The following is a 15,855-nucleotide window of genomic DNA, read 5'->3' on the forward strand; positions in this document are numbered from 1 at the left end:
CCCTGCAACCAGGAGAGGAAATCACTGCGCCTGACCAACAAATATTTCCAAACATAACCTCCGGTAAAATCACAAATTGTGTGTTTTATGCTTCAGTCGTATGGATTAAACAAACAAGCTCTACTGTGTTCATTTGAGAGTTTAGAGGTGCTGGTAGGGGACAGAGCCTGGCTAGCTGGTTCTCTCAGTTTCAAGCCAGGACAAATTTGGAAAGTTAAGTTCGCAACATTTTAGTTAAAAAAAAATCTTAAACATTCCCCCTTTCTTTAAGAATTTTATTAAAAATGACTTTACAAGTGATTACTGAGAAGCTTGTTGAAATGTCCAGACCAGCTGTATTCCTGGCCTGGTAGTCTCATGTAGAAAGACATTGTGGCAAAGCACGCCTGAGACCTGGGGAGTTTTTACAGTTGGAATATGTAACACTTATTGGCTGTATCAGACAAATTGATTTGAAACAGTGTAATAATGGGTTTTTTTTTCAATAATCATCACAAGAATAGAAGAGACAAATGCATTTTAGATGAGGTCTCTGATCAATAGCTAGAGGGATGAAAACTCAGAGAGAAAAGAGTCAAGTAGAGAAAAAAGGGAGAGACACAAAGAGAAACAGACAAAACAGACAAAACCCGAAGGCTGATCAAGCAGAAAATTTCTTTGAGGAAACGGGATGTACGGCCGCTGAGATTTTATGGCCTTACAAGCGTGGAAAAGACGGTTGAGGAATCTTGATCCTTTCCTGGCTGTTAATAACATGCAAGATCCCCCGGAGCTAAGTCGTCACTGCCCTGTCAGGATGGCTTTTATTGCAAATCACGTAGCCCCCCCCCCCTCCATGTTTTCTTGAAGCCATGAGCTGTTTTTAGCGATTGTATGTGATAGCTCTGTGTTGGCCTTGGTGGTATCTTTCTGCATATGCGTGCACTTGTGTGTTCCTGCGTGCAAACCGCTAATTTCTGCAGCACAACGGCTGTATGTCATGTCAAGGATCATCTGTTGTGTGACACCCATGACAGACCCTTGTGCGGGGTCCATGCTAACCCATGACCATTACATTGCTCCAGCTGTGACAGCTGTGGAAGATGGCATGATGGTGTGCGTGTGCATATGCGTGTGCGTGTGCGTGTGCGTGTGGGTGTAACTTTGGGGAATTTGGTAGCTAAATTGGAGGCGAAGGGACAATGTGGCTGCAGGGTTCTCAGTTTTATCCTTTTCTGTAGGAAACAGCTTGCAGTTGTAGACAGTCCCTGGAGGAAGGCTGGACTGATTCTCTAATGTCCACAAGAGCAGAACCCAGCACTTCAGAGTAGTTCAGATTCAAAAGACAATGCTCTTGCCCCCCATGTGTCATTCTATCTGCACAGCAGTCTGACAGCTAATTTCTCATGCTGGTCTATGAGGGACTGTGAGCGCATAAATCTGAATTTGTATACTTTTTTCAGGATTTGAATTATTTCTCCTTCTGTTTCACATTTTCCAAGACTTAATAGTCATATTTTTTAGTTTTTCTCTCTCCGGCACTTGCCTCTTGACTTTCTTGATTGCGTCTTGACTCCTCTGTCATGTACCTGCACAACTAGGTTGAGAGAACACTCTCTGTTTCCCTCAAAGGCCCTTGTCCTATTGTAGGCAATGAACATACCTACTGGGACCAGTATTTAGGTCACCTACCAAACAGGAGAGAGACTTGTCACCCATCACGTGTTTAGCTCCTTGTTATTTGTTTCTTTGGACCTTTCCCTGAGTATCAACAAAAGGATGATCTAAATCAGGCAGTGTCCGATGTCGGAGCCCTGTAGGACAGAGTACGTGAGCGATCATGATTTACAGACCTCCACAATTGGCCAGAAGAGTCTGTGATGCAGTTCTCCATTGGGAGCGAAGAGATATTTCCTTTCTCTCAAAGTGGAAGACATAAACTATGGATGCAGGAAGAGGAGAATCCCGGAACATCATGCTCACATTTTCTGTCTCAGGAGGTTCAGCAATCACAGTGCTCCAGTCTAGACTGTAGAGAGCCAGACTGTTTGAATTCAAAGGCCTACTGTTAAATATTATGGCTCTGTGTCTTATGTTTGTATTGAATGCTTCGTTTAGGATGGTTAGGTGCAATAGCCTCTCAAGGTTTCGGTTTAAATGTGTTATCTTGTCAATAAAGCCTTCACCTCACATGTCCTTCCCGAGGCAATGATTCAGTTTCCTGTTGCACAGTCGATGGCTGTGGTTTTACACCTACTGTTTCTGTCAGCAGGATATGGGAAATGCAGCAGGGCTCTCTGGAAGGAAGAAGAGTTTTTACTTATTATTAGTTCTGTTAGGCTGTTGGCTAATGTTTCTCTTCCTTTTAGTTTTAAGCCACGCTAGCAACATGACTCTATAGGATAGCAAATGTTGGCCTGTCAGTCAGTCAACTTTTGGTGAAATGTGTCTACAATTATTTGAAAAATAATTATAGATTCCCATTAGCTCCAGCTGTACTTTGTGTTTAGTTGTACAATGTAAGTATGTTAGCATACTGAACTAAGATATTTAACAAGCTAAACATTATACTTTGTATACTTTGTATACTTTGTATTTAGCTCAAACCACCAATGTGCCTGTAAATACACCCACACAGAGCTGTTAGCAGCTGAAAACTAAGTCTTGTTGCACTATACTTAACCTTACCCTCTATGCACATCCATCTTTGTTTTTAATTTGGTTATCCTATCCTATCCCTCTTTATAATAATTGATATGCTAAACTAAGATGGTTAGCATGGTATTCAGCAGCAGCGTATTAGCATTGTCATTATGTGTATGTGTATGTATGTTAGCATGCTGGTATCTTTGTTTTTGTTTTTTTGTTCATCCAACACCTCCCTCTTTATAATACTTTGTATGGTAAACTAAGATGGTTACCATGGCATCATACCATCTAAGCAGCGGCATGTGATCACTGTTATTATCAGCATTTTAGCATGCTGTCATTAGCATTGAGCTCAAAGTACTAAACTGTGCTGTGCTTACTCTTATTATGAACTATTACAGCCAATCCAAAGGCAAATAGTCCTCCACAATCACAAACATTTAATAAGAAGCGGAGAAAATTCTCACATGAACCCTGACCCTTTTTCTTATGGTGCAATTATGAATTTCAGGGAATCTCACAATAGCATAAAGACACAACCCAAGAGCCCACTTTGCTAATTATCCAAATCCAGTAGTTGGTCCCATGTGTTTTCAACAAAGAAGGTTCAGCCTCTGTGTTAGTGCTCCATTCCTTCCAGGGATGTATAGCCTAAAGGTCTATCTGGCTAAGAGTGGTTGGATTGACTGAAAGCTGTGTAAATATTAGTAAAGACGAGCACTTGTGCTGCAGAGCGTGATGTTTCCTTCACTCGTTCTTTACACTGACATGGTCCCTCTTTTTTCCCTTACAGGAGATGTTTACATACAGCCAACACAGGACACAAAAAATCCTGTGATATATGGAGTCTTCTCTGTCTCTGGGTTAGTGTACTATAACATATGCTGTATATGCACAACAGTAATAATGGGCTTGAGATAAATTTTCCTGACGTTTCTCTTCTTCTGCTTCACAGTTCTGTCTTCAAAGGCTCGGCAGTTTGTGTCTACTCCATGGCCGACATCCGCATGGTCTTCAACGGACCCTTCGCCCACAAGGAGGGTCCCAATTACCAGTGGGTGGCCTACACTGGGAAGATCCCCTACCCTCGCCCCGGCACGGTAAGCCTCACCTCATACTGACCCTACACATGAAAATCCCACAGCAATAACAGTAATTTCTGGCATAACGTGATGTTTTCTCTCTGACTTAGACTTCAAATAGAAACCATATGAACAAACTAAACTAAAAATATTATTGCAGGACAAGCTCTCATTATGTTTTATTCATATGATTATATCCATTTATTTCATGGATACTCAGACTCTAAATGCTTCTCTCTCAGTGCCCTGGAGGTACGTTCACCCCCAACATGAAGTCCACTAAGGACTATCCAGATGAGGTGATTAACTTTATGAGGAATCATCCAGCCATGTACAATGCCGTGTACCCTGTACACAAGCGCCCCCTGGTGGTTCGGACCAACGTGGACTATGAGTTCACAACCATCACTGTGGACCAGGTGACAGCAGCAGACGGCAACTACGAAGTGCTCTTCTTAGGAACCGGTGAGTGTTTATAAACTTTAAATTTCATAAAAATGAGGGAAGGAGTCAGATCTCTGTTTTTTGTCTGCTTATAAAATCGTCAGCTTTTTTTTAGGGGCCATTTTTAAGTGACTAATGTGAACATGAAGTCAGCATGAACCTGTGAACCCTTTGATCAGAGTGAGAATAGTGAATGACAGTGTCAGTGGGAAGCTGAATAATGGAGAAGAAATATCCCCCCCATGGAAATAAATCCCATGTAAGTGGAGGGCTTGTCTCGTTTGCAATCATTTATCATTAAGAGAAAAGCATTCTTGCCTTTTGTGCTCGAGTGGAAATTTAACCAATCAAAGGGTTTGTACCTCGCTCTGTTCACATGAAGTAAACAACAGGAGATTTGTACCTGGAGGGCAGGGGTGGATCAACAGCAGGAGGGAGAGAAAAGAAACAGAAGAGGAGAAGAGGAGCAGGAGGGGGCTACAGTTAGTATATCCATCACCTTAATCTTGCCCACTGGTGTAAGAAAGATTATCTGTTTGTCTGCATGGCTTGAACCTTTAATAAGACCTCAGGGTGACAGCAGCAGCCACAGCACAGTGCGCAGCCCTCACAAATTGCACATGACGCCTCTTAACTCGCTTCTTTTGTTCATCTGTGCATTACGGGGAGGACACTAATGGGTTTGTGTGCGATGGCAGCCGCTGTGGAGGAATGTGCGTCCTTTGAGCTGCTGTCAGAGGCAGCCATTCAGCCCTGCGTCGAGGCTCTATGCAGGAGCCATAATAAATCTCAGGTGTCCTGCTCACAGGAATGCCGAACTCTTTGCAGAAATCAAACATGCCAGAGAGGGCCTTATGGCATCCAAATGAGTAGATCAGGGTAAGAATGAAGCTGTGGATGACAGAGGAGGTTTGTCATGGTGGCGGCAGTTACACACACTAAGTGGAACAGAGCCTCGCGTCATTGAGGAAAGGTTAAACTGGAGAGAACCACATGACAGAGGTGAAGAGTACAGTGGAGCCTGTTGATATGAGGATTATCCCCTGTTGGAGGTTGCTGAGAGAATAAAATGGGAATCCAAGGGGCTGTTGACAGTCGGAGGGGTGAGAGGTTGCAGGTGTGTGGCTGACAGGTGTGTGTTGTCGTCCGCAGACAAGGGGACAGTTCAGAAAGTCATCGTGCTGCCCAGAGACGATCTGCAGACCGAGGAGCTGGTCCTGGAGGAGGTAGAGGTTTTCAAGGTAAGCCTTTCTCTTCTTCTATCATACTTTATCTTACCTCCTTTCACTTCCGTCTTTGTTCTCTGTTTTGCATGTCCTTCAATCCCTCCTCCTCCATAATACATTTTTTGTGCTGTCTACCTGCTATTAAGATAACACACTGTGCTCACAATAATTTATTTTCTCCATCAAGGTTCCTACTCCAATCACAACAATGAAGATCTCATCCAAAAGGGTAAGCATTATCTGTGCAACAGATTTTCTTAACCTATGCCGACATATAGAGAAAAGAAGCCACCTTCTAAAGAAAGGAAATGAATGACACAATCTGGAAAGGTCACAAGCTCCATGTATACAGCTGTGCTTCCCTGTTGCTTCATAATTCTCGTAATACACGCACGACAAAGGGAGACAATGAGGAGAGAAATGTGGAAAAGACATTAAAGTTTAGCGTTGTCTTTCAAAGTGAATAAAAGACTTGGCCTTTCCTTCATGTTATGACATCAGTCTTCAGACAGAGAGTTAGTATTACACACAGCCTGCCAAACTGATGAATTTGAACAGCTGATCATAAAATTGATGGCAACTTGATAGAGATGAGCTCAGTATTCTCCCAGATGATCCAGAGCCGTGCTGCTGTTTCAGCACAGAGCAGGAGTACGTTTTAGTCTCATCTCATTACATCCACATGGGTTCATTAGGTCTTCTAATGGAAGCAAATACTTAATTGTGATTAATTTAATCACACTGAATTTATAGGACTTAGATGTTTTACTTTGAAAAGCAGTGGTCTTCAATTGTCACTTTCAAGTTGTACAATTTCAAAGACTTCCAAACTTCCTGATTATATTTATAATTTGCAAACATAGAAAATTGCCAGCCTTTAAGTGTCTAAGCCTTTTTCAGAAACCAGATATTTTTTGGCTTGACTTTGCATTTTTAGATCCAACTTGAGCTCACTGGATTATAGCAGCTTGAATACAAATTTTGAATATTGGGCCCTGTCATTTTCTGTCTAAATTTGTGAACCCTAAAAATACACTTGGAATGAATGTTTTTGAAATCGACTATTGAGAATTTTAGTAATGGCCACTATTTTCCTTCATATATTTGGCTCAATTTCAGTATCAAAGTGTTGTCCAGTGTTGTGTTTAACGCCATTTCTTCCTTTTCTTTCCCTCAACAGCAACAGCTGTATGTGTCCTCTGTGGTAGGCCTGACACAGCTGGCTCTCCACCGGTGCGACGTGTACGGCGAGGCCTGTGCTGACTGCTGCCTGGCCAGAGATCCCTACTGCGCCTGGGATGGCAAGTCCTGCTCCCGTTACTCCGCCTCGCAGAAGAGGTGAGCACCAACAGCAGTGACAGCACGAGTTACACTAACTTCACAACTAACTAACTGACTGACTGGACTGCTGTGTTGAATGATGAATTAGACTGCGGCTGAATGGCTGTTTTAAATTGCACTCCAATCTGTATCAGTGATATGTTCATCATGATGTTTGGTTGAACTGTGGTTAACAATACACTAATGATTATATAAACAGTAAATGATGTAAATTTGCATATTGCAGTGACATAATAACACGATGGGGTGGTGGTTTGTGGTTACCTCTGTTTGAATTGAACACTTCAATGGCTTCATGTATTGTTGAATGGCTTTGAATGGCTTGCGGTTGCTTTATGATGTTTTCTCTCCTTATTCGGCAATACTGGTCTGACCCCTTTAGACGTAGCCGGAGGCAGGACGTCAAGTACGGGAACCCCATCCGCCAGTGCCGAGGCTTCAACTCCAACGGTAAGACGCATGATCCTCAACCTCTTGAGTTTTCTTTTCTGCTTTTATTGCTTCTATTTCTTCATTAATGAACTCAGAGGGTTGGAAATAATGACAAGGCTCATTGTTGCTGCCTCCAAACGGTTCAAGGTTTCCACTGTTATGGGCTGTAATGACTGTATGACTGGCAGCTTTATGGTAATCTGTGGAAGCCGTGTTGCTAGAAGGACTTTGATTTTTACCACAACTGAGATTTTGGTCCTGAGGAGCTCATGGTAATGAGTGTTTTGGTTGCCATGGAAATCCCTGTCTCTCTCTGCCCTGCAGCCAATAGGAACACTCTGGAGATGGTGCAGTACGGGGTGGAGGGAAGCAGTACCTTCCTGGAGTGTCAGGCCCGCTCTCCACATGCTGTCATCAAATGGCATCTGCAGAGAGACAACAGCGACCGCAGGAAAGAGGTGAGCCACCACACAGTGTATATTTCTCAAAGTTTATGGGTATCTAAGCTTGTTGTATTATGGGGTAGTTTAATATCAATTGAATTAGCTTGAACTTTTCTGACATGGATGAGTATTTCCACAGATCAACATGAATAATTTCTTTTGGACACAACCACCACAGTATTTCATTTCATTTTGTTACTTTGTTGTCATGGGGAGCTGGCCATGTATACTCAGTATGACACACGTGAAAAATGAGTCCAGTGTAATTCTTTTCAGATTATGTGTTAACATGATTAAATGTCTCAGGCTCTGATTGAGCGATGCCTGATTTCTCTCGCAGACCTCCACTGTCCTCAGGCCCAAGGGAAGGACACATAAAGGGGAGCTGTGAAAAAGCCCTCTGCTATGATATACAACCCTGAGGCACTAGTTAAAGTTTTATTGTGTAGCTATGTAGTGTTGCTGCCTGTCTTTTATTGACTATTCTGTTGGATGGTCTCTATTCCCACCAGCAGAAACCGACTTTGCTGCTGCCTTGCACATCAAATTCAGAACAAAAAAAGCTGTCGTCACCTATTCAGATTCCTGAGTGTAGATGTACAGAAAGGAATGAAATCATAGAGTTACACAACTGCTTACTGTCTGACTACATTCAAATTGATCTTTTTGTCCCCCTTTTTTTTAAATAAAAGATATTAATCCACCATACAGCCCAAGGTAGAAGGAATGGAAACAAATATGAGAACATTATTCAGATATGGACTCTAAACAGATACCTACAGGATCCAAGGTTTTGCGAGAATAGTCTTTTACCCCCCTCCCCTCACTGACCTATCATATGATTGATTTATGTGCCACCAAACATTGCACTACTTCTTCATAACTCAGTCAAATCAAAACCCAGAAACATTATACTTACACTTGTAACCCACTCTTTTACTGTGGAAATAGGTTCTCTAATGTCCTAGAGGGCAAATGCCCCTAAATCTTCATTAATCCAGTTGGCTGTACAGTGTGAACAGGAACTGCTAATGGCTGAAGTAGCAGGACTTTCAATGACAGATACAGATATGCCAAAATGTAAACAGTCTAGAGGCTATAAACACAAAGTGTGTATATAGTTCACCAGATTCATTATGTTGTGAAGGATAAAGCTTGAATGATTTTGCACAGGTGCTATTTTTACCATGGGATCCAGTACTGAAGCCTGGCCTCTTGCATGATGGGAAACTGAGATGAAGTTAGGGAGCATCTCAAAAGTGCAAAATGGTCAAAAGAGCTTTTCAGATTTTTGTTAATAGCTGTCTAAATTTCTATTTTTTTTTTTTTCTGGCACTATTTTCATCGAAACTTCTCTTTTGGACCTCCTCCTGTTACAGTATACATACTGTATACACTACCTCCAGATTTGACAGAAATATTGTGCATTATGGTCCAGTACCAGTCCTGACTTGTATTTTGCCACTGTTAAAACTTCCTGCCCTGCGTCTACCTCGACCATAAACAGTTACTCAGAATAACTTTTTTCTTTTATTGTTTCCTTTATTTTTAATGGCATTTGCCATATGATTAAAATATTGTCTTTCAAATTTTATTTTGTATATATATGGAGTTTGATTCCATTTAGTATGAGTTGTGCAGATGATTTCTAACAACTTCTGGTGGAGTTAACACCCACATCTATAATAAACTGGTACACATACGTCACACCTCAGGTGTTTGATCAGCTGTTTGTCTCTCTGTCTCTGCAGATGCGTTCTGATGGTCGGGTTTTAAAGACAGAGCAAGGTCTGCTCCTGCGGTCTCTGCAGCCCTCTGACTCCGGCATGTACCAGTGCACAGCCACTGAGAAGAACTTCAAACACACTCTGGTGAAGCTGCAGTTGGTGGTGCTGTCGAGCCGGGCCGTCAACAGCGTGCTGGTGGAGGGCGGGGGAGGGCTGGTGCCGTCTGCTCTCCACTCCAGCAGCACCCAGTGGACCCCCAGCGCAGGCCAGTACAAGGACCTGCTGACCATCCTGAGCCAGCCAGAGATGAGCCTGATCAATCAGTACTGCCAAGACTACTGGCAGTTCGGAGACCCGCTGCTGGGAGCCCTCAAGGCCAAAGACCTGAAGGAGCTCAAGGAGCAGAAGAAGCCCCGCAACCGCCGGCATCACGGGGAGGGGGAGGAGAATGAGGAGCAGGAGGAGGTAGAGACATGAGGAGCCCAGCTTTGTGTCTGAAACACCCTCAACCACCTTCCCCCACCACCCTGTGAAAACTGGGAGAGACTCATTGAGAGTAGCTACGTGAAAAAAATCCACAAACCGGAAAAAAAAGCAAACTGAGAAAAAAGAGGCTTACAAACAAAACCCCACATACATCCTCTCAAACAGTAAGATATATGATACACAGTATTTATTGTAGGTTGTATATAGCATCATTCTGTGGATTTCTTTGTACTTATAGAAAAAACATGCTCTTTGTGTATAGGTACCTTTGGGGCAAATATTATTGTTATTATTGATGTTGTTAATTTTATTGTTGCTGTTACTGTCATTACAAAAACTCATTTGTCAGCATCATATGACCTTTGGCGACTGTTTGGAATGTGTTATCAGGCATGTAAGCTGTTAGGAGTGAGCTACGAGAGGCTCTCTGTGACGGGGAAATGAGTTGTTGATAAAGGGGTGATGGGATCTCTTTTGTTTCTTGCTTGCTTTGACTCGATGCCAGGGCTCTTTTATTTCTGGACACTTCAGGAACGCCGGTGGTGCAACCTCCTCGTGGCTGCATGCAGACAGAGACTTAATAATGCAAGGGGACCATCGACACATGGTCCCAATTATTGTGGGGAAACAGTACTTTCTCCACAGGAACCTATGTTGCAATTGGGCCTTTTAATAGAAAGCTGATGCTTGTTTTTTTCCCTCTATTCCCTTCTCGATTTGAGGATTGATTTCAAAATGATTCAGCATCTTTGCTACATGTCAGCCCAGATGCTAAATCTAATTGAGGAGAATAACATTTGCAAAACAAAAGAATGACAAATTTCTCACTTGTACTCTACTCTGAGTAACCTGTAGCTCAATGAACTCAAGTTTGAAAATGAGTCATAACTGAAAGAAGCAAGCATCAGATCATTTTTTTTTTTTTTTTGATAAAATCTATCTGGCATTATAATGGTTGGGTTCTTTTCTAATGCAAACATCCTTTGAACTGAGAGTGAGGTGCAATAAAAGGGGTCAAGGTTTTGCACAAAGGGCATTATTCTTTTACTTTCAAGGGACATTGGCTGGGGCCAAATGCAACAAGCACACTCGGGCAAGGTATAGTTGACTATTGTATAAAAACAAATCCAGTTTAAAATGAAAGAGGTGCCCAGATCAAGCAGTAGTTGTTAGCTTTGAGCACACAAGACATCTTTTGTTCTTTCTTCCTTTGACATTCATATGTGGAAAAAAAATAATTGCCCATATACACAACAGAGCATTGTAACAATGTTGTGACACTAACCAAAATATTGGGAAGCTGGCTTTCATTGTGTGCATGAACCTGTATTTGTACTGTAATTCTGATAAGATACTGTGTGGTCGTTTTATTTTTTTTTCTGTTCTTCATCTCTACGGGTGTACAGTACGGTCTGAGGGACGTTCTCAGTACAGCAACATGGGGAAAACAAATGCTTTAAAGATGCCCTCATTTCAAATACACCCCTGTATGAAGCATGATGCATTTTTTCATTGGCATAAATTTAGTTCTGGCAAAGTGAATCTTGCTTATGTGTTTGGACAGCACATAATAGCACAATAATGACATATTGATAATGATAATGACATGAAGTGAGCAAAGGTTCTACTATTCTATTAAAAATATTAGTACAGCAGTTCCCCAAGACGTGAATTAATGGAGTTTCATGTATAAGACTATACAACTGGGAAAGTGGCTTTTAACACACCTGGTCTAGCTTCTATTCAGGCCATATGAAAGTCAGCATGAACGCCTCTGGGAAGTTTGCATCCATAATTCATATAGGGGTATCTGTATCTGCTCCTCAAGTTGGGATTTGTCTGCATTCCCAGAATCAATCACAGCTCCTGATTGTCTCCTCCAAATGAGACCAGGGGTTTCTACAGCAAAAAAAAAAAAAAAAAAAAAAAAAAAAAAAAAAAAATGCAAAGAGAGGTTGTACAATTTGTTGGTATTTTTAAAAATGTGTCTTTAGTTTTTGAGTGTTTTTGTTTGTTTTGTATTTTTTGCATCATCAGACTTTATGAAAAAAAAGAAAAAACACTAAATGCACAGAGGTGATGTTATTGTAATGACTTGTGTAAATTACTTTATCTTCCCTTTCCATTGTTGTTGCTGACTAATAAATTAAAGCTCTATATTTTATAAGAATGGAATGCTCCCCCCCTTCATTGTGATTGGCTTGATACTGGATGTTTTCCATGTTCTGCCCAGAACCCTCTGGATCCTTGGAATAAAGTTGTACCTGTTAAAGAGATATGTATGCACATTTGTATAAAACATACACATTGCATTTGTGTTTGTAATGGATCTACTGGTTATGAAAGGACACAGGAAGAGATTTGTTCTGTCTGTACCTCTGGGCCTAATAGATATGGATTATGTTAAAACCTAACCCCCATCAGTTAATGACAGATGAGGCTTGATCAGTTTAAAGGTTCATTAACACAGATTTTTATACTTAAGTAGATAATCAGAATATACCTGCAGGAGATTTATCTAGGGTTGTTAAACAATACTCATTTCTCAACAAAATGTCCAAAGACATTCTACCTTTAACAAATCTCAATAAACAGACCATCCCGCATTTTTATCTGGTCAGTGATGAAGTATAGTACAACAAGCCATTGAGAAAACAGTTATTGTACATGATGTATTCTATCTGCATTAACATAATTGTTAACATAACTAGTTTTACTTTTCATCTTAGAATCTCATTTATTTCTTCTTTTACAAGTCAATGGCAGCCAATGAGACTTTTTATGGAAGCCATTTTGACATGTGGCAGTAGGAGATGTAGTAAACACATCCGGTGTAAAAAACATCCCTTACTTGCGTCTGGGGGATCCCACCCAATTGGAAAAGCTAGAGTAGAGTCCCCAGGCATAATGTGCGTTCCCTCCATTAGCGGTCTTCCTGCTAAATGAATGTAACCAGATTTGAAACCTTTCACTTTTACTTTTAATAGCTCAGGTCTTAATAATGGCAACATAAAGTTGTTTATCAGGTAAAAACCACTAGCTAAATATTCTTTTCTTGCATTGTGTGAGCTACATGAGCAAGGTATTCAAAATTACGTAACAACCTGGTTGACATTGGCTAATGTGCAGGTGATATTAGCATGTAGAGGCTAATATTTCTTTTAGTCCATGATTAAAACATTAAAATCAGCCTGTCTTCAGAACTTAAAGATAAAACATAAAATGCTGAGCATGAGAACTGTAACGTAACTGCACTGACAAACAAATATCACCATATACAACAAATTACGCTTTACATTAGCTAACTAATATTCAATGTTAGCATTAAGTTAGAACCTTACACCTTGCTAATGTTAAGTGCTAGTGCTACAGAGGGGGTCAGCCCTATGTTCCCACATTTCTAAGAATGTTTTGAAAATTAGGCCCTATTTTCCCACAGTCTTATATGTTCCCATAAGCCCATGTCCACACTAACCCGGGTAATATTTATCTGGTTAGCCCTTCCGTCCACATTAGAACGGTGATTTCGTAACTGAAAACGATGCTTTACAAAAACGATCGCTGAGGTGGATAAATGTGAAGACGCCGTGGAACATTGATGCAAAGCGTTCTGAAAGGGTATAAAAGGGGAATATAGGGCTGTGGGAACATAGGGCTGTGGGAACATAGACACGCTCCCCTATAGAGACTGTAGCTTAAGTTACATTTGCCTAGTAAGGCATGAACATTTAACTGTCTCTAGTTTGTTACAAATGGGATTTTATTTCACTTCTAGCATATTTTACACAGAAGTTACAAAATTGTTATTGTCAGATTAACCATGAAAGTGAACTTATTTGCTTTTGTTTACATTTGGGTCAATGAAAGTAACACACCTCATGTCTCGGAGGTGACACCAGAGGACTCTGCTTCTCATGTTTATCCCTCTCACTTCAGGTACTGGCAGTCTAAATGTTGATGCTGAGTCTGAGACATATTTGTTGAGTACCCCCAAGAATTTCACAGTTTCTTACAGCCTCTTACAGTAATTTTTATGGCTATATGAGGGCATTATGGACCACCAATGTTACTGTTCATTGGTTGTACAATATTTCATGATGCTCTGCACTCCCAAGATCCCTTAGTCATCAGTATTGTTTCCATCCTATAAGAACTAATGATGCAATATGTGATGGGAGTTCACAAAGGCCTATCTGGCTCACAGCACCCGAGGGAAAAAGGCTGTTGTCAGGTCAGAGCAGTGTCAGTCAAGCTCATCAGAGTTTCTGCGCCTCATAAAAGCCTTGATGGCAGAGCTGACCCCAGATCAGCACAAGAGTGACTCACATTCTCCCACAACAATCTAGGTCAGGAGTAAAGTGGCAGAGAAGAAGAGTGAGAGAGAAGAAAATGGGCAGTTGGAAAAGAGCAGAGGAGAGAAGTATGTAGAGCACAAGCATTTTACCTCATGGCAGCACCATATGTTGTACTGAAGAGATTAAGACACAAAACATCCTTATGTTGTTAAAATGAACATAATATATTTAGTTTAAGTAGCCTATGTGATTTTATTCAGTGCAATACGCACCGTGTATACTGATACTGTACATATACAGTACATGCAACGATGCTTTCAAAAGTAATGTCATAAATAGTTTTTATTTATCAATTAAAGTCACATATGGTCCAGTTAACAGAAATATATATATATATATACATATATATATATACAGTATGTATATGAAGTCATTATTTGCTGTGACCAGCCTTTGCCTTTAAAATAGCACTAATTCTCCTTAGTGCACAGTTTTTCAAGCTACTTGGCAGGTAGGTTGTTCCAAGCATCTTGAAGAACTTTCCACAGTTCATCTGTGGATTTCAGCTGTCTTAGTAACTATAACTAATTGTTGTTTTTTTCTTGCAAAACATTATGTAGTTTTAACTGTTCAAGCCAATAAACATTTGTTTTATTTGACTCTGATTGGACAGCTTACAACTAAGTGACATGCAACATAATAATGCTGTAGATATTCCGTATTTTTCTTATTGTCCATAAATCCTATGAAAAGAGCTAAACCCATAATTTATTCATCCTTAACACATCCTGACTTCCCCAGTTTTGTTGATCTCAGCCCATAACCAATTTGTTCTTGCTGAAGATATAAATCTTCAAAATGTGTAATGAATATGCACTATGCAGTGTTTGTTACCCAGTGCAACAGTATGACTCAATTATGTGTTTTAATAGTTTTTGGACAGCTGTTCCTCACAGAGGAATAAGATATAAAAGCCTACACAGACAATACTTGCGAGTAGGGTCAATTTATTATTGGTTTTGCTCTTGTCATAGAATTTATTGACAATACCAAAAATATAGAATATATCCGGCTTAGGTATTTGTCATAAAGTGACTGTTATAAGTTATTGCAGTGCAGGAGCAATAGAGGGCTTCAGTGCTATTCATCTAAGACGTATGTTAAGTAAAATGGAAAGGCTAGGTTAGACTGAAATGCTCCAAATTGTCACTTGTCATAACAGTGATTTAATAGTGTAACGGACATTTCGGTCATAAACAAAACGTGCATTAGCAACATCGGCCAATCAAAAACGCTTTTGTTGTGAGCCAATCCCGAGTCAGGCCTCCGCAGCTTCCTGAAGAGACGGTCAGCACTTTGAAAAAGATATATTATTCCAATATATTATAATAGTTCCAAAAGTAAATTACTGGTCCTCACATTGGTTCCTGATGGGTACGATGTTTTTTTTTTTTTTTTTTAATTTGCCACACGTGTGACGGCTTTTCTGTAGTCGAGCTACTAGCTATCTTAAAAAAAACTTTATTGCACGCATTACAAATGGAAGAAACAAGATGGTGGTGAGGAACATAATGGAATTGGGGATAACGTGTGTGGATTATCTGACGTTTGGAGTCCTGGCTGACTGCTTTGGAAAACGAGGTGTCAAGGTAAGAAATATTTAAGATATTTCGGGGTTTGCATCAGCTGTGACTTATAGCTTAGGAATCATGACATGAGTTTTAGGTGAATACTTTAAGGCCCGGGTGTTT

At 40.6% G+C, this 15,855-nt stretch overlaps 1 protein-coding gene across 4 annotated transcripts in view; it reads left to right on the top strand.

Annotated features, from left to right (window-relative positions):
- The window catches only part of LOC111221565 (semaphorin-3F-like), a 65,543-nt gene extending 54,812 nt beyond the window's left edge, over positions 1-10,731 (top strand). For 2 of the 4 annotated variants that reach the window (XM_022745013.1, XM_022745015.1), the window contains 9 exons: positions 3,422-3,491; positions 3,584-3,728; positions 3,953-4,175; positions 5,307-5,395; positions 5,568-5,609; positions 6,561-6,718; positions 7,089-7,171; positions 7,478-7,611; positions 9,348-10,731. In XM_022745013.1, coding sequence (XP_022600734.1) covers positions 3,422-3,491; positions 3,584-3,728; positions 3,953-4,175; positions 5,307-5,395; positions 5,568-5,609; positions 6,561-6,718; positions 7,089-7,171; positions 7,478-7,611; positions 9,348-9,800 — 1,397 coding nt within the window. In that variant the 3' untranslated portion in view covers positions 9,801-10,731. The remainder of the gene's footprint in view (positions 1-3,421; positions 3,492-3,583; positions 3,729-3,952; positions 4,176-5,306; positions 5,396-5,567; positions 5,610-6,560; positions 6,719-7,088; positions 7,172-7,477; positions 7,612-9,347) is intronic. The other 2 variants (XM_022745014.1, XM_022745016.1) reach the window with 1 other exon arrangement.
- The last annotated feature ends 5,124 nt before the right edge of the window (positions 10,732-15,855 follow it).

Source organism: Seriola dumerili, unplaced genomic scaffold, assembly GCF_002260705.1.
Source record: "Seriola dumerili isolate Sdu_G_001 unplaced genomic scaffold, Sdu_1.0 BDQW01000088.1, whole genome shotgun sequence".
In the NCBI taxonomy this organism is placed as follows: domain Eukaryota; kingdom Metazoa; phylum Chordata; class Actinopteri; order Carangiformes; family Carangidae; genus Seriola; species Seriola dumerili.